Raw genomic sequence first — 26379 nt, forward strand, 5'->3', positions numbered from 1 at the left:
ATGCAAATGTTGGCATGTTAAAATGCTGACTGTAACATATGTTAAGTACCTAAATATATAACTCTGAGGTGTGTACCTAAAAATGTGTTTGTTAGCCTGCTAACGCTAACATGCATCAAGGTGTCTACCTTCAAAATTAGCTAAAAAAAATTAAAATAAACAGCTATCATTTTTCAAGTAACACAATATTTGACACTGAGGTGTTTACCTGCAAAATTAGCAACAAAAAAAGCTACTATTACAATGCTATCAATGTGCCAGGGGCCATTAAACAATTGGCTAAGAACCACAATTGGCCCCCCAGGCCGCACTTTGGACCCCCTTGAATTAGACCATTTCGAAAAAAGCAGCCACCAACCAGTATTCTCGATTTTAGCATCAAACCATTCATGTCTTGGAGTGACCATTCCCTCTCACAATCGAAAAACTCCATCCCAAGAATGGGAATTGTTTTGAGTATTAAGATTCACATCCCTCGCAACTGCCATTGGAGCTGCCCACCAACCACAACTGTAATGCTGTCTCTCTGTTCAACTTCCTCCATGAACCGAAGTAGCCTGTTCCCAAACTAGGATCTAGGATCCTCCAGTAATATTCACTTTTTTGTTTTTTGGCCTAAGACTTGTTTTGTACAGAACTGTAAAGTCATTTGTTTGTTATTCTGTATTGTTTGTTGTTTTGTAATAAACACACGTAGAGTATTTTTACTCCTTGTCAACAGAATTTATTTCCTTGTATTCATTGCCGTTTACAAAAGTGAACATGATTTTTGCTTGAATCCAGACAACTTGGCAAAGTAAAAAAACAAAATTCACATATCACAAAATACGTAAGTAACCCAGCAGAAGCAATAAACAACATAATATGGTACAACATAATGTAATAAGGCAAAAAAAAAAAAAAAGAGATGTTCGCAAAGTGACCAGCGCTGGTGTGCACATTACTGAATGCATGAGGGAGCCTGGCCAGATTCCCATTCTGCCATCACTGCATGGAGATATTTGAAGGATAAAGCAATAAATACATGTAATACGGTTGGCACAGTTCAAACTATTACAAATAACAATTCTGATCATGTTTCATGGCAATACGAACTCCAGTGCAGCTTAAAACTTGTTTTCATTCAACCATCAGTGCTGTCCATTTTAGTTGTTACAAACCAGCATTTTGCCCATGAAACAACTAAAGATTGGTGAGGTAATCCACAAATGTACATGGGAAATAACAGCAACTGACACAACTAACCATGGACCACAATTTGATATTCGAAATAACACCCTAGGTAACTGATGGTGGATGAAAGCCATCTATGTCGTGATTGAATTCAGTAGTTTTTACGAGGCCAAACCCAGGAAGAATCCTCCCACAAAGCCACTGGACAAGACGATGTTCCTCTTGATGAAATCGGTGGCCTGCATGATTAGGGAGAGAGTGGGTGACAAATTAGCAGAACTAAACTAAACAGAATGTTGTATGATTTAGATAGAGGATGCACTGCATGCATTAGTCCACCAGGTTGCAGTGTTTTCTAGCAGATAAACAGGAAGTAGTAATTCCAATTGGTTTTTTTTTACTGATACCTTTACCTCCTCAATAAATGTGTTTAATTCAGGTGCTGCTTTGTTGGCTTTCTTCTTCAGGTGTTTCTTTGCTTTGTTCACATCCTTCTCCACTTTCTTCCAGTCCACCTGCACGTAGCCGCTGTGGTTGGCAATCTGACGGATTGAAGCAGACAAAAAAAACAAGACAGATCTTGATCAAAGCAGCGCTCCCGTTAGAGGTAGGAGGCAGTGCACCAACAAATCCACTAAAGTTTCCCCTTTTCCATGATGTATATTTCACAACTACGAAGCCACAGAAGCTCAAGTATGCTGTGGCCCTGAGAAATTTTGGGAAACTTAACAGTGGTCAAGAAAACAATACGAGCGTCTCTCCAACAACTATTTTTCCCCTTGCAAATGAGTGATCCATGTTGTTGTCTGCTAAATAGCTACACTTTTATTTCAGTTGTTAAATTTCACAATGAAGTGTGAATTATGTTGGATGCCAAAGTAAATTTATCCATGAAGTAGAAATAACTGGTGTTAGAGATGTCCGATAATGGCTTTTTTGATGATATCCGATATTCCGATTTTGTCCAACTCTTAGTTACCGATACCGAAATCAACCGATATATACAGTCGTGGAATTAACACATTATTATGCCTAATTTTGTTGTGATGCCCTGCTGGATGCATTAAACAATGTAACAAGGTTTTCCAAAATAAATCAACTCAAGTTATGGAAAAAAATGCCAACCTGGCACTGCCATATTTATTATTGAAGTCACAAAGTGCATTATTTTTTTTTAACATGCCTCAAAACAGCAGCTTAGAATTTGGGACATGCTCTCCCTGAGAGAGCACGAGGAGGTTGGGGTAGAGGGTAGCGGGGGTGTATATTATAGCTTCCCGGAAGTGTTAGTGCTGCAAGGGGTTCTGGGTATTTGTTCTGTTGTGTTTATGTTGTGTTACGGTGCGGATGTTCTCCCGAAATGTGTTTGTCATTCTTGTTTGGTGTGGGTTCACAGTGTGGCGCATATTTGTAACAGTGTTAAAGTTGTTTATACGGTCACCCTCAGTGTGACCTGTATGGCTGTTGACCAAGTATGCGTTGCATTCACTTGTGTGTGTGAAAAGCCGTAGATATTATGCGACAGGACCGGCACGCAAAGGCAGTGCCGCTCCCTACGTCCATGTACACAGCGGCGTTTTAAAAAGCCATAAATGTGACTTTTTTTTTAAACTGAAACCGGTAATTTTGAAACCGATACCAATAATTTCCGATATTACATTTTAAAGCATTTATCGGCTGATAATATCGGCAGTCCGATATTATCGGACATCTCTAACTGGTGTGGAGAGAGATTTTAAAAAGCGCTCTGGTTTTCCTGTCAGAGTGGCTCTGACCCACCATTTGTGTCATATATAAACACCATCATTGATATATCATTACTAAAGATAGGCCATTCCACCAGAAAATAAAATATATAAATTCATGATAGATTTACAGTAAAAATACACACTGATCTGATTGCACATGCAATAAATACAACTTAAAACATGAATGAACGTATTGACCCTGAATTCACTTAAGAAAAATAGAATGTCTTTACAAAAAAACTATTTAGTTAAAATTCTCAATTTAGTCATTGCAATTACATTTATATAGCGCTTTTCTCTAGTGACTCAAAGCGCTTTACATAGTGAAACCCATTATCTAAGTTGCATTTAAAACATGTGTGGGTGGCACTGGGAGCAGGTGGGTGAAGTATCTTGCCCAAGGACACAACAGCAGTGACTAGGATGGCGGAAGCGGGGATCGAACCTGGAACCCTCAAGTTGCTGGCACGGCCGCTCCACATTAGACATTAAAACATTCAGATAGCCCACAGAAAGTTACATCATTCACCTCTCGAGTCGGTAATGGGAAGGCCAGAAGTATGTTCACTAATTTATTTTTATGTATATTTGATGATGTACTTGGGAGGGGGGGGAGGGGGGCAAAGTCCTAGCACCTACATTATTTTTTGATGTTATCTTCAAAATGATTATTTTGTTTTGAATCACTGGACTTAGTACTTACTGTAGTGCCAGTTTGCTATTAGCATAAATGCCATGTGGCCATATTTTGTTTATATGCTAATTCTATATTAAAATATGACTTGTTACTTTTTAGTCCTCTTTAGGGTTGTCCCGATCCAATAATTATATTGGTCCGATATCTGCAAACAAAACAAGTATAGGTTATAATGCTTTGCATCCACAATATCTGATACAAGCAGTCCTGCACACGTTTTACTTGTGAAAAGCTGGAGAGCCAGTTAACATCTAAATGTCCTCCAACAAGCACACTAGCTACAGGCTTTGATGCCATCAGAAAGGACAGCGCGGCCTCATCACCTACATCAGAAAAGGCCTCCAGGACACGGTACCGCACAGCCCCCTAGAACAACAGCGCATTCTCCTCCCGATGTTAGATTACGATCACTAACGTCCCCCCACCATCTCAACACTGTCTGACTACCTACCGACAGCACAGGGTTTGATCTTCAATGCTCACCACCCTGTCAACTACGCCTGCAGTGATGCCCCCAGAGCCAAGCTACAAAACTGGGCAGTATGGTAAATACTAGAGATGTCCGATAATATAGAAAATTATCAGTATCGGTTTCAACCTCCGAGACTCCCGAATTTCAGTGCGCCTCCCGAAAATCTCCCGGGGCAACCATTCTCCCGAATTTCTCCCGATTTCCACCCGGACAACATTATTGGGGGCGTGCCTTAAAGGCACTGCCTTTAGCGTCCTCTACAACAGACCTGGGCATTCTGCGGCCCGCGGGCCACATCCGGCCCTTTGTGCGTCCCTGTCCGCCCCGCGTGAGGCCAATTATAAATTACAAAATAAATTTTAAAAAGTATCTATGTCGAGTGTCCAATACAACGGTGCTGCTTTTGTTTTGAAAATCGTTATTTGTATTACTTCCGTGTGGACGTATGCGTGATTGTGAGCGAATGTGAACAGCTGCAATCGCAAATTACAAAATAAAGTTGAAAAAACATCTATGTCGTGCGCGCAATACAACTGTGCTGCTTTTATTTTGAAAAGTATTATTTATGGGCATGTGTCCGTGTGTAACCTGCGAGTGAAGGTGCACATGCAGCGACAAGTGATGCACGCTTTACACCCGAGACGCTAAAAAGAGAAAAGTTGATGAAGAATGACGTGTTTCCAACAAGACATGGACTGCCAAGCAACGTTCCCTCTAAGGTGCGCGCCTGCGCAATTGCGCACTGCTCAAGCGTCCGCTGCGCGCAGCAAATATATGCCGCGCACCAAATCAAATCCCATCTGAATTCTAAACAAAATAAACATATTTATTCTATGTAATTTTGCAATGCAACTTTGAGAGACAGTGACAACAAGCGGTCCTAACGGTGTTCGTCAACACCGTTCAATTGAACACCGTTCAATTATTGTAACGTCTATCGAGATGCTTCGAGGACAGGAATTATATCGATCACTTTATTGAGCAAAACTGTTTATATTCGGCCATAACCACACCAAAAACATGAATAAAACACTTCTATCTGGAAAAACTAGTCATTTTCTGCCGTACAAACCAGGCCAAAAGCAACTTGTCATCTGTCACCAACACGCATACCACTAAGCCACTGGTGCGTTTATGGCCACACAAAAAGTCGGACAACTCAAACACCACACAAAGTTACACTATGACTCCTCAGTCATACGTGTGCTTATTTTACTGTCATTTATTATTAATGTTAATTTATTTATATTAGTCATGGAATGCTGTTACACACACTATGTTGAAGTATTACTATTATTATTAATTATTATTATTATTTATCTTACGGTATATATCAAAAATAATATTGAGCAAAATTTAATTGAAATATTGTCGATGTGGCCCTCAAGCAGTGCTCGGGTTGCTCATGCGGCCCCCGGTAAAAATTAATTGCCCACCCCTGCTCTACAACCTATCGTCACGTCCGCTTTTCCTCCATACAAACAGCGTGCCGGCCCAGTCACATAATGTATGCGGCTTTTACACATACATAAGTGAATGAAAAGCATACTTGATCAACAGCCATACAGGTCACACTGAGGGTGACCGTATAAACAACTTTAACACTGTTACAAATATGCGCCACACTGTGAACCCACACCAAACAAGAATGACAAACACATTTCGGGAGAACATCCGCACCGTGACATGATATAAACAGAACAAATACCCAGAACCCCTTGCAGCAATAACTCTTCCGGGACGCTACATTATACATCACCTGCTACCACCAAACACCCCCCCCCCCCCCCGCCCCCCATCTCCCGAATTCGGAGGTCTCAAGGTTGGCAAGTATGCTCTAGTATACTCTGGACTGAAGCTGTGTGCCTTCATTGTTTTTGTAGCTGTTGTTTTGAGGCATGTTTAAAACAAAATAAAAAATAATGCACTTTGTAAAAGTCAAAGTATAGTATTTCCCATAGTTGTAGTGGGTATCAGGATTATCTCAGGGAGAGCATGTCCCAAATTCCAAGCTGCTGTTTTGAGGCATGTTAAAAAAAATAATGCACTTTGTGACTTCAATAATAAATATGGCAGTGCCATGTTGGCACTTTTTTCCATAACTGGAGTTGAAGTTGTTCTTTTATTTTGGAAAACCTTGTTTTTGATTGATTGAAACTTGTTTTAGTAGATTGCACAGTACAGTACATATTCCGTACAATTGACCACTAAATGGTAACACCTGAATAAGTTTTTCAACTTGTTTAAGTCAGGGTCCACGTTAATTAATTCATGGTAAAGTTACATTGTTTAATGCATCCAGCGGGGCATCACAACAAAATTAGGCATAATAATGTGTTAATTCCACGACTGTATATATTGGTATCGGTTGATATTGGAATCGGTAATTAAGAGTTGGACAATATCGAAATATCGGATATCGACAAAAAGGCCATTATCGGACATCTCTAGCAAATACCGTAATTTCCGGACTATAAGCCGCTACTTTTTCCCCTCGTTCTGGTCCCTGCGGCTTATACAAGGGTGCGGCTTATATACGGCCTGTTCTTCTCTGACACCGACGAAGAGGATTTCGGTGGTTTTAGTACGCAGGAGGAAGACGATGACACAATGATTAAAGACTGACTTTTCATATACCGGTAGGCTGGTTATTTTGATAACGTACAGGCGAGCACTTTGTATTACTTTGCACCGTTGTATTATTTGTACTCTGCACGAATGCTGTTCGCCATGTCAAAGATGTGAAAGTTTGATTGAATGATTGAAAGATTTATTGTTAATAAATGGGACGCTTTGCGTTCCCAAACAGTCATCTCTGTCCCGACAATCCCCTCCATGGTAGCAGGAACCCCTATATACTACGGTAATTACACATCAAAACCCCGCGGCTTATAGTCGGGTGCGGCTTATATATGGAGCAATCTGTATTTTCCCCTAAATTTAGCTGGTGCGGCTTATAGTCAGGTGCGGCTTATAGTCCGGAAATTACGGTACTTGTATAGCGATTTTCTACCTTCAAGGTACTCAAAGCGCTTTGACACTATTTCCACTTCAACCATTCACACACTGATGGCGAGAGCTGCCATGCAAGACCCTAACCACGACCCATCAGGAGCAATGGCAGAACGGACGTGACTAAGATGGCAGAAGCTAGGGATCGAATCAGTAACCTTTTAAGTTGCTGGCACGGCCGCTCCACCAACCGAGCCACGCTGGTTGGTAAAACCCGTCCTCAACGATGGTTCCCTAACAAGAGTCGCCGGCTTCAGTTCCCCAGATGTCACCCTGGCAGATGCAGCGGAGCGGTTTGACTGGTTAACTATGAACAAACTGAATTGCCAGTCAAGTGGAACCAGAAAGTCTGTTACGAGCGACAACAGCCAAAGATCCGTCCCAACTACTGCAAAACAAACTGGGGCCAGTTCCAATAAATTTTAATGGAGTCCCTGCCAAGGCTGACCGCTGGAGAGGTTCCGGCAAAGAAACTCTCTTCACTTAAGTTCTGAGGAAAGCAGCATCAATCGCTAGACCGCTCAGAGTCCTTAGAACGAAAGGGACTCCTTACATGAACGACGAGATCCAACGCCTCACCAAAGAGCGCAACCAACTCCATTGAGATATGGCCAACAACCCCGCGGCATGCCTGGAAAAGTGCAATGGGGTGGCAGAACAGGTAAAAAGTCCTAAAGGCCTTGCACGACCATCTGGAGAAAATCAGCGCGGAAGAAAATGTGAATGAGGCTTGGCGAACCGCCAGAGGCCTCAGACCAAAAACACAAGCAGACTGGCATGGCGCTGAAATACAAAGACCGTCACTATCTCAGCGACCAAGCCAAGGCCGATGCTTTTTATCCAGGGCTATGACAATGTGAGCAGCAGGAAAAGTATAGTAGGCAAGGAGTCAAACAACACGGCCACGACATGCAGTCTGCAATCAAGCAGGCGTTGTGCTTTGAAGAGCTAGAAATAGCCCTTCAGCAGGACAGAGCAGCTGCTGGCCCTGACAATATCGTACTGAACCTTCTCAAACACAAACAAGCCAAAACTAACTCTTTGTCATCTGTCATATCAACAGCAGCCGCTCTCGCTCTCGCTCACCTGCACCAACACACACACTCATGGCACTTAGCCACTGATGCGTTTATAGCCACAAAAAGTCACAACTCCGACACCACATAAAGTGTATATGCCAAGTCGTTACACTATGACTCCTTGATCAGATGTGTGCTTAATCTACTGCGATTTATTAAGAATGTAAATTTATGGATATTAATCATGAAATACTGTTTCTAGATTAAAGAAATGCTAATAAAAATTTATATTTTACATTTACAGGAATGTACACTTTATCTTATGCTTACATCTCATTGTGCAACAAGTGAATGTTTTAAGGGGAACTAAAAGTGATCTCTGAAAGGGGTAGACAAGCAGGACCTCCACCTAGACATACAATACCAGTACATAGCTCATGAAAAACAAGATTTTCTAAGTTATTTTAAGTGGGCTGAATCACTAATACTAGAAAATAATCTCATGAAAATGACTGCTGTCATTTGATAATCATAATTAAAAATATATATTTTCTATTTAGTCAGGTTTGGGACAAATGTGATGCTGGTACGGCCACACACGTGCGCCACTTAATGTTCAGGTATTTTTTCCGTTTGCTCACACACATGAAAAATTAGACGGAACATTGCAGAGGACAAGATGTCCTCCGCAGATAGCACACCCCGACAGGAACTCGCAGTAGATTGTTCTCTGCAGAGAAAGTGGCACTTGAAGCTGCTATTAAGTTGGCCGATGAGTTCAGACAACTGTACGTCCACGACTATCGCTTGTGATTGCAAATCACTCGTCGAAGCCGTCGGCAACCCGTTCCAACAGGACCTCGCCATTGTCTCACTCCTGAAAACTGTCGCTCAACTCGCCTCAACAAGAAGACTGCAGATCGTCTGAGTTCCCGGGCTCTGTAACCTTTGTGGCAACGAGATGGCAGATGAAGAGGCCAAAGGTGGGTCTCTTTCTCGAGAGGATCCCTGATCCTTCAACAAAGGGAGGCGGCTCTCCGAAGAGAAGACAAGTACTCCCTTACGAACACCTTCGATTCCAACCTTTCTACACCTGCAAACGCATCATCGCTGAAGAGAGTGCTCTAACGAAGGTGGACCTCGCTGATCTCGTTTGATTCAGTCCCAGCTCTCTGCCAATGGCTGCACCTCACAGGGAGGTCAGCAATCCGATCTCTGTCGGCTCTGTGGGAAGGAGACCGAATCCTCTAAGCCAGTGTTTTTCAACCTTTTTTGAGCCAAGGCACATTTTTTGCGTTGAAAAAATCCAGAGGCACACCACCAGCAGAAATCATTAAAAAACGAAACTCCGTTGACAGTAAAAAGTCGTTGTCGCAATTGTTGGATATGACTTTAAACCATAACCAACCATGCCTCAATATAGCTCTTGTCTCAAAGTAGGTGTACTGTCACGACCTGTCACATCATGCCGTGACTTATTTTGAGTTGTTTGCTGCTTTCCTGTGTGTAGTGTTTTAGTTCTTGTCTTGCGCTCCTATTTTAGTGGCTTTTTCTCTTTTTTTGGTATTTTCCTGTAGCAGTTTCATGTCTTCCTTTGAGCGATATTTCCCACATCTACTTTGTTTTAGCGATCAAGAATATTTCAGTTGTTTTTATCCTTCTTTGTGGGGACATTGTTGATTGTCATGTCATGTTCGGATGTACTTTGTGGACGCCGTCTTTGCTCCACAGTAAGTCGTTGCTGTCGTCCGGCATTCTGTTTTTGTTTACTTTGTAGCCAGTTCAGTTCTAGTTTCGTTCTGCATAGCCTTCCCTAAACTTCAATGCCTTTTCTTAGGGGCACTCACTTTTTGTTTATTTTTGGTTTAAGCATTAGATACCTTTTTACCTGCACACTGTTTCCGACATCTACAAAGCAATTAGCTAACTGCTGCCACCTACTGATATGGAAGAGTATTACATGGTTACTTTGCCGAGCTCTAGACAGCACCGACACTCAACAACACATAATTTGCAGACTATAATTACTGGTTTGCAAAAAACATTTTGAACCCAAATAGGTGAAAATAGATAATCTCCCAATGCACACTAGTGGTTGAAAAACACTGCTCTAAGCATCTGTGGCTCAGATGTCCCGCCGTTGAAACCTCCCGTTACCATCACAATGTCGCAACCTCTTTGGGTGAGCTCATTCGCCTTTCACGGCCAGCTACAGCGCATCTGAGGTCCATCCTCAGGCGCCTGTAGTGACGAAGCGACATTAACAGCTAAGCACGCAATGGCACACAAGCTAGGCATATGTAATAAATGTCTTTAATTGAACAATATTACATTCTAAAACAAGTATCAAAAAGTAATAGCTGCATATTACTTACAGATACAAAGTCTCCAAGGCAGAAGTGTATTAGGAAGTATCCAGTAACAAACATGTCCGCATCATTTGGCAGCTTCTGTACTGGTTTCTCCAAGGTTTTCTCATTATTCCCATTGGTTTGAGTTTTTTTCTTGCCCAGATGTCGTTGTGGTTTGTGCAGCCCTTTGAGGCATTTGTGATCAAGGGCTATATAAATAAAATGTGATTTATTGATTCAACTTGCTGCCTCATGAGCTGAATGAATTAATGTGACCTCCAGGTATCGCCAGAAAGACAATAACCACTCCACGTCATTTTAAAGACATTTAAATAGGTTAGGGTTTTTTTCCTTCCTATTAGGGTTGTACGGTATACCGGAACTAGCAAAGTACTGCGGTACTAATGAATTAAAAATGGTACTATACTGTTAGAAAATGTTACTTGCATCGGTTGGGGACGTCTCCGCTCGGGATGGTCTCCTGCTGGCCCCACTATGGACTGGACTCTCACTATTATGTTAGATCCACTATGGACTGGACTCTCACAATATTATGCTAGATCCACTCGACGTCCATTGCACCGGTCGCCAACCACCGATCTGCGGTCCTCTCCAAGGTTTCTCATTGTCCCATTGGGTTGAGTTTTTCCTTGCCCTGATGTGGGATCTGAACCGAGGATGTCGTTGTGGCTTGTGTAGCCCTTTGAGACACTCGTGATTTAGGGCTATATAAATAAACATTGATTGATTGAAACATTGATTTTCCACCCAAATGCTGCTGTGCGGCGGTAACGTACAGAGCCGAGACGCATGTTGAGTGGGTCAGTGCGCACACACACTGGAGCGCATACACTAGCAGATACAGTGTGGAGAGGAAGATGGCAGAAAAACGTCAGTTCTACTGGATTAATAAAGAGAGGGTACGTGAAGCGCAATATGGAGGTATTTGGGCTTAAAAACTAACGATAATGGTGACGCTGCAAGCGCTACTTTAAAACATGCCTCGCCTAGGTGGTGATACTTCCAACTAAGGTAAAATTTAAATAAGCATTCAGACCTACACAAGGAGTTTGAATACTGACAGGTAAGAATGTAGACAACGAGCTCCCCTGCTGTGCACATATAGATACGTAGACGGCTTGTTGCCAAATATTAGCGCAGTCAAAACCGCCCAAGTATAGCGTAAACTAATGTAAAAGAAATGACTGAATTTTGCAACAAATTCCCACAATTTCATTTGTGTTTAGTCTTAAAATACATCTGCTACATGTCTTACCTGTGTAGTTTTAGCTATAGTATCGTTTTTATTATTTATGATAATTGCTGTATATCGCTTAAAGCGCAGACCAACAGTGGCTTCCATAAATCATGAAGCATTTAATATAAGGTCAATAAAGCTTTCTATTCTAGTCTAACCTAATCCTAGATTATGGCAGGCTATATGTAATGTGTAACATTGTAAATTCTTCTTTGAGTACAATAATAAAAGCCCAGTGTAATGCCTTTTCATTTGTTCTTCAATCTTCTAAAATTGTTCTTTGGGTGCAATAGAAAACACATGTTTAATATATCGTAATATTTTCTGTTAAAATGTAGCTAATAATGACATATTTGCATTGAAAAGTATCGATATACATTTTGGTACTGGTATTAAATTTTGGTATTGGGACAACCCTACATCCTACCATTGTTCTCTGGTTTGAGTTATTTCACTTAATCAAGCCTTTTCTAATTCCAGACTACTGAATAATAAAAGTATGCATGATTTGTGCTGATATTTTGTGCTGATATTGTATCAGATCAACATTGGAGTCGGTCAATACTCAAAGCTCCGATATCGGTATCATAACAGAAGTGGAAAAAGTTGTATCGGGACACTTAGTCCTGTTACTCACATGAGTATTCATGGACTGAAGAATATTTTCAAAAAATAGCAATTATTGAAGTAGCCTGATATGGACTAATACACATTTTGAGTACCTTAGACTCCGGACTATAAGCCGCTACCTTTTTCCTATGTTTTGAACCTCGCGGCTTATAAATCGGTGCTGCAATTTGTCGGTTTTTCTTTGCTGATGGGCATAAGGTTGTTTTTTTTTTAGAAACAAGCCAACACACTGATACGGTGTGTTATTGTTTGTGCTATGGCGCCATCTTGTGGATGTTTTCGCTTAGTACAGGTACTGCAGTGTGCTTCTATTTGGTGCTTTCAACAGGAAGTACTGTTTCAGTCTTCTGGCCGTCCATAGCGTTCCTACTCGTATGGACTCTCCATTAATCACTCCAAGGAACGTTTGTAAGTTTTACAATATAACTTAAAACTTTTTATACTTACTAAACTGTGCCATGTGTGATGAATGAAGTTGGTATGGGATGATGTCTGTTGGGGCATATTTTGATTGATTGATTGATTGATTGAAACTTATCAGTAGATTGCACAGTACAGTACATATTCCGTACAATTGACCACTAAATGGTAACACCCAAATAAATTTTTCAACTTGTTTAAGTCGGGGTCCACGTAAATCAATTCATTTCTACATGCAATTGTAATTAACCTAGCAGCGTTAGCATTAGTTAATAAGCTAACACGTTTACGAGTGTCTGTGTTAGTATTGTTAACTTAAAACAGCATTATTTTTGTATTGTTTCAGTTTTACAAATCCCTCAGTAAATGCACCAAGTTGTCACTGTGGCGTTATTGAGTCTGTTTAGCTTATTGGAGAGTTAGCCTCTGCAGCTGGTGGGTCCATGACAATGACTTCTGTTTTGTTTGGTCAGCCGTTTTACTGCCATGTTACAGACACAGTTTGGAAACAATTAATGTGTGTAAATAACTCATTTTGCTATGTATATATCTGCGGCTTATAGACTGGTGCGGCTAATATATGGAAACATATTGTTTCCCCTAAAATGTAGTGGGTGCGGCTTATATAGCTCTACCGTCCGGAAAATAGGGTAGTTCAATATGTGTTTAATCAAATTTAGCTTTGAAAACTTCTTTAGAAAATCATTTTGAGAGCTACAACATGCAAATTAGACATTAGAGGCAGATACTGTTAGACCAGTTTAGTGTTTCTATTTGGTAGCCATAGCAGTTGGCCATAGGAGCAGACATAGCTTGTGAGTGTGTCTTGCCTGTAGAAGTAGAAACCCTCCACCGACCGCAGTTGCTGCTACCTTCCCAACTCTCTGGAAGACATAACCAGCACACCTGCACACATTGAGAGGCACAGAAAAATGTGAAATGCTACTCTACGCCAGGGTTTTTTAGATGGTCAGTGCTATACATTTGTCACCGTACAATAATGATTTGAATTAGTAATAAATATATAAATAGTAATTCAAACTTGTCATTTGTTTACACTTATTAATGTGACTATTTTTGCTGTCTTTTTTTAAACACATTTTAATATTAATGTTTCCATTATCACCACAAAGCTATCAGTTTTTTCTACTCCAATTCATTTTGTTTTCCCTTTATTTACTTAATTGTATCACTGCACAAGCCGCCGATCTATTATGTTCTCTACTAATTATAAAAAGCTAACACCCTAACATGGGAAGTGAAAAAAAAACTGGACAAAATATAAACTTGTGAATTATCGTAAGTGTTAAACTCACAATGTGAATGAAATACAGCCGTACCTCATGTTAAGAGTGCTTTGAGATAAAAGCTGTCTTTTCGCTAATTGTTATGCTTTAAGTTGACTTTGTTGTTCCAAGCATAGGAAGGACAATGTGAGCGTAAAGGACAGTGATGAGAAAATGAAGCGGATGATATTCATTGAATTAAAGAAAGAAATAATCAAAAAACATGACTAGAGTTTAGCCAACTCTGTGAAGCAGTTGGAGTTTAACACTGAAAGAGAATAAGACGCTAACGTCAGCCAAGGACGTTAAAATAATATTCAAATAGTGTTTTTTTTGCTGATGCGGTGTTTTATGTTGAAGCAGCTCGAATGAGATACCATAGAAATCTACTCTCCATTGTAAATACTGTGCACCACAGGTGTCAAACTCAAGGCCCTGGGGCCAAATGTAGTCCTGCTGCGTTATTTTACGTGGTCCGCTGCATCATTTTATGTGACAGGCCTCTCCACGTCATTGTCACATACTATTCTATACCAAAAATTCATAAATGTATTTGTATTCTTCTTATTCCGTCATAGTTTGGCGCCTTCCAGCGCCCACAGTTTTCAAGTATCAAAACGTGCGGCTCGGCTGGGAATCATGCGCAACCATATGTTGTACTTACCAAATATCCCTGATTACCCAGAATTCCCAGTTTTCTGGGACATTTTCCCCATTGAAAATTAATGGGCCAATTTTTCAAACTGGCGCAATTCCCACATTTCTCAGCGATTAATTTCAAACCGTTCCACTTTAAACACCTTCCACTTCTCCTGGACATTCAAATTACCATTTTCCAAATTATAAAAAAATTCCAGTAATTCCCAGTTTTCCAAAGCCTTTTTTTTTTTGGTTTCACTCTCCACTTAATTCCAACCAATTCTAACAATTCCATCATCAAAACATTCCTCTTAGTTGGGACATAAAAAGTTACTATTTGTTTTTGGTACAAATTCTCGGTTTTCCCAAAATTCCGGAAATTCTAAAAGACTAATACCACGTCAACATCAACCGATTCAAAAAATTCCAACACCAAACCATTCATATCATCAAGGCCAACTGTGATATGTATATTTTTTTAAATGTGTTTTCTCAAAATTCCCATATTTCCAGGAAATATCCATTGAAGTTACTGGACATTTTCTAAGTTCTACAACTCCCGTAATTGTCACATTTTTGCGCCATTTTATACCCGATTAAAACCATTCAACCATCCACACACTCTACTCACCCTGGATATTGAAGGCAAAAACATGTTTCCAAATTCCCAAAATGTCCAAAAAATTCTCCCCATTGAAACTGAATGGGCAATATACAAACTTCTGCATATTCCATATTTTTCATCCGATTTGAACTGTTCCACCACTCCACTCACCAAGGACATTCAAGAGAGCATGTTTCCCAGTTCCGAAAATTCCTAGATTACCTGGAATTACCAGGAATTTTCCCAAATTGAAAATGAACGGGCAATATACAAACCTCTTCATATCCCACATTTCTCGTGCGATTCAAACATCTACACACTCCACTCATCCTGGCCACTCAAATACTTCAGTTTCACTCATGCGTTGTTATTATTGTATAAATGATGTAAAGATAAACTTATTCAGAGCCTATTGCACTCCTCTGTATACTGCCCCCCCTGTGGGTAAAGTATAAGCAGAAAAGCATACAGAAGCTGCAGGTTGTTTATAATGATTGTATGAGGCTTCTCCTGGGAATTCCAAGAAGCTCCAGTGCAAGCCAGATGTTTGTTAGTGTTAGGGTGCCCACTTTCTCAGCGTTGCTACGCAACCTCATGTATACGTTTATGTGTAGGGTATCTGAGTCTGAAATGACATAAACACTGTGATAACGAACCCTGGCCGCAGTTCTGTTAGGTACTCATCTGGACTGTGGAACCATTGGCACACATGTTTGTATGTCAGCAACTGACATTTGGGCTTTATGTTTTTATTGTTTTGTTTTTAATGTTTTGTATTGTGTTTTTATATGTTTAATGGATCTTAAGGTCCGCAATAAAGATTGATGATGATGATGACGTAGTGGCAGCTTGCGCGTATTTACGGCTTGCGCACATACGGCATTCACATGCAATTCCTGCCGGAATCGCATATTCTAGTTTTACGTGATATGTTGCTTTATTTTACGTGGTCTGCCAAAAACAATAAAGCACTTTCTGACTCAACGCAAGTATTGTTCTTTAAATTTTGACAGAAAAATGGACTGCATTCAATTGTGTATGTTGTTCATTTTAATATTATTTGATTCTGCAACAAGCAAAGCAAGTTATCCATCAATGTGTTAGTAGAAATCATAGTACGGTAATCAAATGATTTTCTTAAGCAAATTGTGTAACAAGGCCATTTTACATTTATATTCATATACAGTAGAGGCCAAAAGTTTGGACACACCTTCTCATTCAAATCGTGTTCTTTATTTTCATGACTATTTACATTGTAGATTGTAGTGGACCCCGACTTAAACAAGTTGAAAAACTTATTCGGGTGTTACCATTTAGTGGTCAATTGTACGGAATATGTACTTCACTGTGCAACCTACTAATAAAAGTCTCAATCAATCAAAAACTGAAGGCATCAAAACTATGAATGAATTGTGTACTTAACAAAAAAAGGTGAAATAACTGAAACTATATTCTAGTTTCTTCAAAATAGCCACCCTTTGCTCTGATTACTGCTTTGCACACTCTTGGCATTCTCTAGATGAGCTTCAAGAGGTAGGCAAGGCAAGGCAAGACAACTTTATTTGTATAGCGCTTTTCATACACAAGGCAGACTCAAAGTGCTTCACAGACAACAAAGTGAAATGAAAGAAAATAAAAGCAAAATTAAAATGCAGACAATAAAAATAAAAACAGTGCAGACGTTAAAAGTTAAAAGATTAAAAGATTTAGCTGAAAGCTAAGGTGAACATAAAAGTCTTCAGTCTAGTTTTAAAAGTAGTCAGAGTTGGGGAAAGTCTGACATCTTCAGGAAGTTTATTCCAGCTATTTGTTGCATAGTGACTGAATGATGCGCTCCCTTGATTTGAGTTTACTCTTGGAACCGCTAACAGATTGGTCTCAGAAGATCTTAGTGATCTATAGGGCTTATATAGTGGGAGCATATCAGTAATATACTTCGGCCCTAGACCATGTAGTGATTTATATGTGAGCAGGAGGATTTTGAAATCAATTCTCTGATGTAAGATGTAAGGATTTAAGAATTGGTGTAATGTGCTCACATTTTTTGGTCTTTGTTAGAACTCTTTCAGGTAGACACCTGAAAGGGTTTTCACTTCACAGGTGTCATAGTTTTGATGCTTTCAGTGACAATCTACAATGTAAATAGTCATGAAAATAAAGAAAACGCATTGAAATGAGAAGGTGTGTTCAAACTTTTGGCCTGTACTGTATATTCCCTGCCCTATGAGGCCCACGATAAAAACAAGTTTGACACACCTGCTGTACACTATTTAAGGATGTGATCGGGGAAAATATAAATAAAAACATGGAATAGTGAAAGAACACATAACCTTATAAGACCTTTAGTAGCTGTATGTACAAAATTGTATTGCATTGTTTTTTAATCAATATTTCTTATCTTTTTATCTATTTTTTTAAAGGCATGTTACATGTAAATGTGTGCTGTTTTAGGGGGCCAAGCACCAAATTCAATTCATTTTGTTGAGTGATGTTGATTTGAGATAAAAGTGTTTTGAGTGAAGAACTCTTTCACAGAACCAATTAAGCTTGTAAATTGAGGTACGACTGTATCAACAATATACACCAAGAAAGGTGACATTGAATAAACCCTGCTTCTTCGGACTCCCTTTGGGACATGTTGAATTGTGCGTGTGTAAAAATATGATGTTCCCTTCATGTAACTTGTTAATTATATCTGAAACAAACAAACTGACCTCGACCAGGGGTGTCAAACTTGTTTTCATTGAGGGCCACATCGCAGTTATGGTTGCCCTCAGAGAGCCGCATTTAACAATGAGTAATATATGAATATACATGTATATTATATAATACATTAACAATACTTTTTTTTTTTACATGAGCTGCAAAAAAAATATTTGCATTTTACTTTAAAAAATGGCAGCTCAGTCACCAGAGTTTTACAGTAAAAGCAGTGAGGTTTTTTTCCATCCATCGCAAAAATGACTAATGATCTATTGCTAACAATGGATTCTGATGCTTCATCTATGTTGCTTCTTCTTGATCTTAGCGCCGCTTTCGATACTGTTGATCATAATATTTTATTACAGCGTATCAAAACGCGTATTGGGATGACAGACTTTGCCTTGTCTTGGTTTAACTCTTATCTTACTGACAGGATGCAGTGTGTCTCCCATAACAATGTGACCTCGGACTATGTTAAGGTAACGTGCGGAGTTCCCCAGGGTTCGGTTCTTGGCCCTGCACTCTTTAGTATTTACATGCTGCCGCTAGGTGACATCATACGCAAATACGGTGTTAGCTTTCACTGTTATGCTGATGACACTCAACTCTACATGCCCCTAAAGCTGACCAACACGCCGGATTGTAGTCAGCTGGAGGCGTGTCTTAATGAAATTAAACAATGGATGTCCGCTAACTTTTTGCAACTCAACGCTAAGAAAACGGAAATGCTGATTATCGGTCCTGCTCAACACCGACATCTATTTAATAATACCACCTTAACATTTGACAACCAAACAATTAAAAAAGGCGACTCGGTAAAGAATCTGGGTATTATCTTCGACCCAACTCTCTCGTTTGAGTCACACATTAAGAGTGTTACTAAAACGGCCTTCTTTCATCTCCGTAATATCGCTAAAATTCGTTCCATTTTGTCCACAAGCGATGCTGAGATCATTATCCATGCGTTCGTTAAATCTCGTCTCGATTACTGTAACGTATTATTTTCGGGCCTCCCTATGTCTAGCATTAAAAGATTACAGATGGTACAAAATGCGGCTGCTAGACTTTTGACAAAAACAAGAAAGTTTGATCATATTACGCCTATACTGGCTCACTTGCACTGGCTTCCTGTGCACCTAAGATGCGACTTTAAGGTTTTACTACTTACGTATAAAATACTACACGGTCAAGCTCCTGCCTATCTTGACGATTGTATTGTACCATATGTCCCGGCAAGAAATCTGCGTTCAAAGAACTCCGGCTTATTAGTGATTCCCAGAGCCCAAAAAAAGTCTGCGGGCTTTAGAGCGTTTACTATTCGGGCTCCAATACTATGGAATGCCCTCCCGGTAAAAGTTAGAGATGCTACCTCAGTAGAAGCATTTAAGTCTAATCTTAAAACTCATTTGTATACTCTAGCCTTTAAATAGACTCCCTTTTTAGACCAGATGATCTGCCGTTTCTTTTCTTTTCTTTTCTACTCTGCTCCCAACCCGGGGTGGAACGCTAGCCTGTCCATCAGATGGGGACATCTCTACGCTGCTGACCCGTCTCCACTCGGGATGGTTCCTGCTGGCCCCACTATGGACTGGACTTTCGCTGATGTGTTGGACTTTCACAATATTATGTCAGACCCACTCGACATCCATTGCTTTCGGTCGCCCCTAGAGGGGGGGGGGGTTACCCACATATGCGGTCCTCTCCAAGGTTTCTCATAGTCATTCACATTGACGTCCCACTGGGGTGAGTTTTCCTTGCCCGTATGTGGGCTCTGTACCGAGGATGTCGTTGTGGCTTGTACAGCCCTTTGAGACACTTGTGATTTAGGGCTATATAAATAAACATTGATTGATTGATTGATCTATTATTTTTTTTTACAGCATATAACAATTTAATAAATGGAATGGAACAGTAAAACAATACCACTGCTTTTAGCTGTAAAATTAACGCCAGATTTTATTACTGTAAAATCTTGTTGTTTCAATGTTTTTTTTGTAAGTTTTCTATGTTTTAGTGTCTTACTGTATATGGAAAAAAACCAGTACCAAAGTTGATTTTACAGTTAAAAAAAACTCAGGCCGCGGATTTTATCTGTAAAATCTATTGTCAATTTTACAGTCTACAATTTGATGGATCATTTGTTTGGAAATCATAAGTCAAGCAGATATTTAAGTAAGTATTTAACAAAAAATATTTTTGGAATACATGATAATATAATATTTTGATTTTGATAATATTGAATTTTAAAAGATATGCACCCCCCGCGACCCCGAAAGGGACAAGCGGTAGAAAATGGATGGATGGATGCAATTACATGCAGTACATGATTTTTACTGTCAAAAGGGAAATACATATATTTAGTAATAAAAGATTAGGCATTTTATTAACGCATATTATTTATAGGCTTTCGCGAGCCACATAAAAGGGGTGGGCCAGATTTGGCCCCCGGGCCTTGAGTTTGACACCTGTGACCTAAACTATTTGGGCCCATGAGTAAGATGGAGCCTACCTCAGCTGCTCTATGGTATGACACGGTCTGGTGCTGTTCAAAATGGAGATTATGTGTTGAACTTGTTCTAAGATACTGACCACCCTGTCAGGCCTCCCATCATGAGCTGGGTTGCCACAGAGTACTTCTCCGTTAACGGGCCTGAGTTGTTCCCAAACACCCTGCTCCACCATTGGTGCCTCCGAGCATATTCTGTCAGGTCAACCACTTCGTACACCTCCTCTTCACTGTCTGGCTCCTCTTGGCCTGTGGAGGCAAATTGGAATAAATGTCAAACAGTGGGCAGTGCAATTTGATATGGGCAGACACTAAATTAAAAAAAAAAAATAAGCCCAAAACATTAAGGCCAGCGATTCTCAAACGGTGGTACGCCAAAGAACCGCTTTATTAAAGTACAGTGTTTTATGTTCATATATTCAAACACAGTGTTACTGTTCAAATTGTGTAATTCTACCAGGGCCAAATATATTAAATACACTTGTTAAATAAAACCTCTGCCTTGTTTTTAATGACTACGTAGCCCTACTACGCTACTGTATTTGCTTGTTGGTTGTTATGGTGGTACTTGGATAGACAAGTTTTTTCTGAGGCGGTATTTGGTTAAAACAGTTTGAGAACTACTGATATAGGCGATAGCTATGTGAGGATCGATACTGCTATTACCAGATTTTTATGTTTAGTATCTTTACTCAAATTAAAATATTGATACTTGAGTTTTTTTAGATAATGTATATTATTAAGAGGAACACAATCATTGAGATGTCTGATTGTCTTGATTGGTGGGAACAACTTTTTATCTCGCCAAGGTAAGTAAGTAAGGGGCAAGCAAAGCAGCAAACTGTGCTGTGGGCAGTAATTAGATTGTTTAAGATTATTATTGGCATTTAAAACGGGTCACTCTGTATTTTAAAACATTAAGTGTATGTATCCTTTTATTGTAGACCAGGGGTGTCAAACGTACAGCCAGAGGGCCGGATCAGGCCCGCGCGACGAGTTTGCTAAGTATAAAAATCAACCAGAATTTTTTTAATGAAAGAAACAGCTGTTCTAAATGTGTCCACTAGATGTCGCAATAGCAATTCTTTGTATCTTTGTAGATTATGCCACATATGTACAAAATAAACCTCATGATGTTTTAGTACATCAGTTGAGGAAAATGATCAGATAGATATAGATAGATGGATAGAAATGATGAAAAAATCCTCAGGATGTTTTGTCTGTAGCCTTGATGTGATGGAGTGGATCATCTCACATGCATTGGCTGCATCTGCCCAGCGGTTGTAAACGTATGTGACGAGCCCCCCACTTTTGCTTTTCCCACATGCTTTAGTGTCACAGTCAGCTCTCACTGCGGTGAATCCCTGCAGGTCCACGTTAGTACGAGGTGGTTTAGCCAAGTCTCCGTGGATACGCACGCTGGTTTTTTAGTCCCTGGAGCTCATCGATCTTGTTCGGCAGCGAGTTCACATTCCCCATGATTACGGAAGGAATGCCTCTCGCTTAGCCCCCGCTTTGCAGCCCCCGAGGATTCCTCCTCAGCTCAGCTGGAATGGAGTGTCGTACGCCAGCACGCCCTGTTGTTTTCAAAGTGAGCAGCTCCTCTCTCGAATAAGAAAGAAAGCTGGCTCCTGGTCTTTTAAAACTGCCAAAAGTATCCGTTGGATATGTACAGGGATTCACTATGTCTTCATGGAAAACATAAAAATGATAAAAGATAAGTTTAAAAGATCTAAAAAATAATAATAATAAAAGATAAAGATAAAATGGATGATAAATGATAAAAGATAAGTTTAAAAAATCTAGAACTACAGAGCTACTGGATATTAGGGTTCAAAAACTAATCGATTAAATAGATTAAAATTGATTATAAAAATAGTTGGCGATTAATTTAGTCATCGATTCGTTGGATCTATGCTATGCGCATGCGCAGAGGCTTTATTTAAATAAACCTTTATTTATAAACTGCAACATTTACAAACAGCTGAGAAACAATAATCAAAATAAGTATGGTGCCAGTATGCTGTATTTTTTTCAATAAAATACTGGAAAGCATAGAAATGTAGTTTGTCTCTTTTATCCGATTATTAATCGATTAATCAAAGTAATAATCGACAGATTAATCGATTATCAAATTAGTTGTTAGTTGCAGCCCCACTGGAGATGCAGCCGCCTTCCACAGCATCAAACTACATAAATAACATCCTGTATTTTGATTTTGATATTATTTTTTTTAATCTTGATAGATTGAAAATGAACACCAATGAGTTGACTGTTGAACATTATCACATAATTTATTCAGAAAATATAAATAACGACAAATAAAGATAGAATATTATTAACCGCAACATGTAAGTGTAAAAAAACAACAACATTATGATTTGTACAATTTCAGAATGTGCTTGTTCTATTTTTAACCAAAGAAAACAATCTGAAGTTGTCTTTATTTCTAAGTTATCGTGCCGTGATTTTACCAGTGCGGCCCACTTGGGAGTAGATTTTTCTCCATGTGGCCCCCCATCTAAAATGAGTTTGACACCCCTGTTGTAGATTATTTGGAGAACACTACATACAGAGTTGAATAGAAGTAAGATAACGCATTCATTGCAGAATAACGTCATTATTTGTTTCGCCCTGTGAGTTTATATCGTTTGAAGATGGGTTTCCCAAGAGCAGCAAGACTTGAAATATACTACTTTTTCAAATTGACCTGACCAGACCAGACAAATTAGGGTGTATTTGCACAACGTGAACGTATCGGTATCGGACACCAGCCTAAATTTGAATCGGAATCGAAAATCAGTTGTATAACGACAGTACATCAAAAGCAAGCAAGGCATCGGCAATTAGCTACAGGCAAACATATAATTATTTCTCAAACCAGTCTGATATATATTATCACATGTAGGAAATAATATGAATGTGTCCGTTTATTCGGCGCAATTCCATCCGTAACTCAGATAAACAACAATCCTAACCTTCCCTGTGGTCCACAGTCGCCATTTTGGAGGGGGAGGGGTTATGCTAACAGGATGTTGACAATGCGAAGCCACGCCCACATTGATGACGCTCTGCCACGTCAGTCAAAAAAACGCTTTCTGTATCGCTGAACGAGACAAGACATGGACGGTGTGATGTATTTATCTACCAGAATTCCATGTTATCTTAGAGGACGTGGCACAAACGTTCCTCTGGGAGAATATTTAGGGGTATTTCTGTCTGGATAGTTGACATGATTGGTTTGCAAAAAAAAAAAAAGTGTATATTGTTAGGGGCGCTATGGCAAGGGGAGTCATATGGTGGGGATGCGCGCCATTTGATTGGTTGAACGCAATGTGAGGGCGTGGCTAGAGCGGCGCGTGGGTTCGCTTCGGTGACACAATTAAAACAACTTTGTATCTTCTCGGACTAAAAAGCGTTTATTGTGGAATACTCACTTATCCGATGGTGTGTTTTGAGCTACGGCATGCTCTCACTTCAGGGAGGAAAATGTGACGCTTGAGGATCAGCCCGTGGAGCCCCCCCCACCCCCCCAGAAAAAGGATTTACTACGTCGAATCGCATCTTTTTCAGGCTGGGGGAAAAAAAGTTTTTTGACCTTTTGCTTCGCTCGGGTTCGATTCGGTGGAGCGAAGCGGTCGTCTCTGCGTGGTGGTTTTTTTCCCTTCCATGCAATCGTGCAGCGTGTCTGTCGCCGTCGCTGCCTGCGCTGCTGCTGCTCGGAGTCTCGGCTCGGCTTCTGCTGGTGGTGATGAGGAAAAGAAAATGGCGGCGGGAAAAGCGAGTGAAACAGAGGAGGACTTTCCGACACTGACAGCCCAGGAGAGGGACAGCCTGGCCGGGGTTGACAGGTGGGGGGCATTGTCCCGAAATCACATCGTGTTAATTCCTTGTAAAGTGTTTTTTTTTGTTTTTAAAACCAGCTAACTAACACCGAGCCTCCTATGTTGTCTTTTTTTTTTTTTTGCTTGTAGCTCAATGTTTGGATTTCAGAAGCTCCATGAAGATGGCGCCAGAACGAAGGCCTTGTTGATGAAGGTATAGTCAACTTAGTCGCCATTGACGACTCCATGCTCGGTATCAAGCATATTCGCACGGCGGGGAATCGTCTCCCAAAAGCGGCTAGCCAGCTTGCATTCGAGCGGCCCTCTCTCAAAGAAGGCCAGCTAGCTCCAATGCTAGCTTGCTAGCTCCCTTCATCCGGTGCTCAGCGCCCTTGCACCTGCACCCTCGTCCCGCTCAGAAGTGTCCTAAAGGTGGTCTGCCTTGCCACTTGTTTTCTATGTTTTGAACCACTTGGAAAAAATACGTCCATACGGACCTCCACGACACAACGTCGTCACGGTTTTTGTGGCAGTAACATTCGCCCCTTTCTACCATTACAGGAAAGTTGCATGTCTCTCCTATGGAGGTTTCTCTGGTGAATTATAAACACAAAACACCGCAACGTTGTACGCTATTCGTCTGATAACGTCCGCGTAAAAAAAACAACATTGGCTGCCTGCATAGTAAGGAGCGTTACTTTTTGCCGTGTTTGCTGCCAAAACAACACATTGCAGCGACGACGTGTTCGACGTTGACAAACGCTTGCAAATAACGTTTAATAATGGCTGTCCAAGATGGCGGACTAACATCCGTTTGATGTGTTGTATCGCATCATTTTTGCTGTGTTTTTTTGGGCTTTACTTCGTTTTTAGGGCCCTATTGTCCGCGTATTTCCCTGTCTGCATTCGCTGTAGTTAAGACATATTCACACCCAGCAATGTGTTGCTCTAACAAAGCGCAAACGCAATTTTTTTGGTGTAATTTTTGTGTGCAAAGGTGATGCTCACTTTAAAGGAGCTATCAATGAATGTGCTCGCTAGGTGGTGTAGGATACCAAGGATGTGCTATGGCTCATGTCGCTGCTCATGGGCCTCCAGAGAAGCTTGTCAAATTAACTATCAACAGAACAGGGTGATCAGTGCAGGACCGGGTGCTAAAGTTACCGTATTTACATTAAACAACGTAATTTATCAGCTCTGGCATGTGTCGTCAGTAGGGCTGGGCGATATGGCCTTTTATTAATATCTCGATATTTTTAGGCCATATCACGATACACGATATATATCTCAATATTTTGCCTTAGCCTTGAATTAACACTTGATGCATATAATCACACCAGTATGATGATTCTATGTGCCTACATTAGGGCTGGGTGATATGGCCTTTTTTTAATATCTCAATATTTTTAGGCCATGTCACGATACACGATATATATCTCGATATTTGCTGGACCTGGTGCAAAAGTTACCTTATTTACATTAAACAATGTGATTTATCAGCTCTGGCATGTGTTGTCAGTAGGGCTGGGCGATATGGCCTTTTATTAATATCTCAATATTTTTAGGCCATATCACGATACACAATATATATCTCAATATTTGCAGGACCTGGTGCAAAAGTTACCTTATTTACATTAAACAACGTGATTTATCAGCTCTGGCATGTGTTGTCCGTAGGGCTGGGCGATATGGCCTTTTATTAATATCTCAATATTTTTAGGCCATATCACGATACACGATATATACACTACCGTTCAAAAGTTTGGGGTCACATTGAAATGTCCTTATTTCTTAGGAAAAGCACTGTACTTTTCAATGAAGATAACTTTAAACTAGTCTTAACTTTAAAGAAATACACTCTATACATTGCTAATGTGTTAAATGACTATTCTCGCTGCAAATGTCTGGTTTTCGGTGCAATATCTACATAGGAGTATAGAGGCCCATTTCCAGCAACTATCACTCCAGTGTTCTAATGGTACAATGTGTATGCTCATTGGCTCAGAAGGCTAATTGATGATTAGAAAACCCTTGTGC

The 26379-nt window shown here is 40.2% G+C and overlaps 2 protein-coding genes across 6 annotated transcripts in view; one reads left to right on the forward strand and one right to left on the reverse strand.

Moving 5' to 3' along the window:
- Nucleotides 1-714: 714 nt before the first annotated feature.
- On the reverse strand, nt 715-24652 carry LOC133658195 (FUN14 domain-containing protein 1). 4 transcript variants are annotated; one of them, XM_062059952.1, is made up of 5 exons: nt 24117-24388; nt 20602-20767; nt 13611-13686; nt 1581-1715; nt 715-1412 (listed from the first exon to the last, which is right to left on the reverse strand). In XM_062059952.1, the coding sequence occupies exons 1-5, from the start codon at nt 24187-24189 to the stop codon at nt 1335-1337; spliced, it is 528 nt and encodes a 175-aa protein (XP_061915936.1). In that variant the 5' UTR covers nt 24190-24388; the 3' UTR covers nt 715-1334. The 4 variants fall into 4 exon arrangements, with proteins under 4 accessions (XP_061915936.1, XP_061915917.1, XP_061915909.1 ...); XM_062059933.1 differs by lacking the exon at nt 24117-24388 and adding an exon at nt 23497-23635 and having other exon boundaries at nt 719-1412; XM_062059925.1 differs by having other exon boundaries at nt 721-1412; nt 1587-1715; nt 24117-24652.
- Nucleotides 23888-26379, forward strand: part of LOC133658104 (histone demethylase UTY-like) — a 76229-nt gene continuing 73737 nt past the window's right edge. For both annotated transcript variants that reach the window (XM_062059732.1, XM_062059739.1), the window contains exons 1-2: nt 23888-24369; nt 24493-24556. In XM_062059732.1, coding sequence (XP_061915716.1) covers nt 24188-24369; nt 24493-24556 — 246 coding nt within the window. In that variant the 5' untranslated portion in view covers nt 23888-24187. The remainder of the gene's footprint in view (nt 24370-24492; nt 24557-26379) is intronic.

This window comes from Entelurus aequoreus, linkage group LG01 (assembly GCF_033978785.1).
Source record: "Entelurus aequoreus isolate RoL-2023_Sb linkage group LG01, RoL_Eaeq_v1.1, whole genome shotgun sequence".
NCBI classification, from domain to species: domain Eukaryota; kingdom Metazoa; phylum Chordata; class Actinopteri; order Syngnathiformes; family Syngnathidae; genus Entelurus; species Entelurus aequoreus.

What these genes read in the sequence shown, in the direction of transcription:
- LOC133658195 (XM_062059952.1), bottom strand. Translation starts at nt 24,189, where the DNA reads ATGGAAGGGAAAAAAACCACCACGCAGAGACGACCGCTTCGCTCCACC. An exon ending in GAACCCGAGCGAAGCAAAAG is followed by an intron (nt 20,768 to 24,116) that starts GTCAAAAAACTT and finishes TTGCCTCCACAG; the next exon opens with GCCAAGAGGAGCCAGACAGT. An exon ending in GAGGGTTTCTACTTCTACAG is followed by an intron (nt 1,716 to 13,610) that starts GCAAGACACACT and finishes TCAATCCGTCAG; the next exon opens with ATTGCCAACCACAGCGGCTA.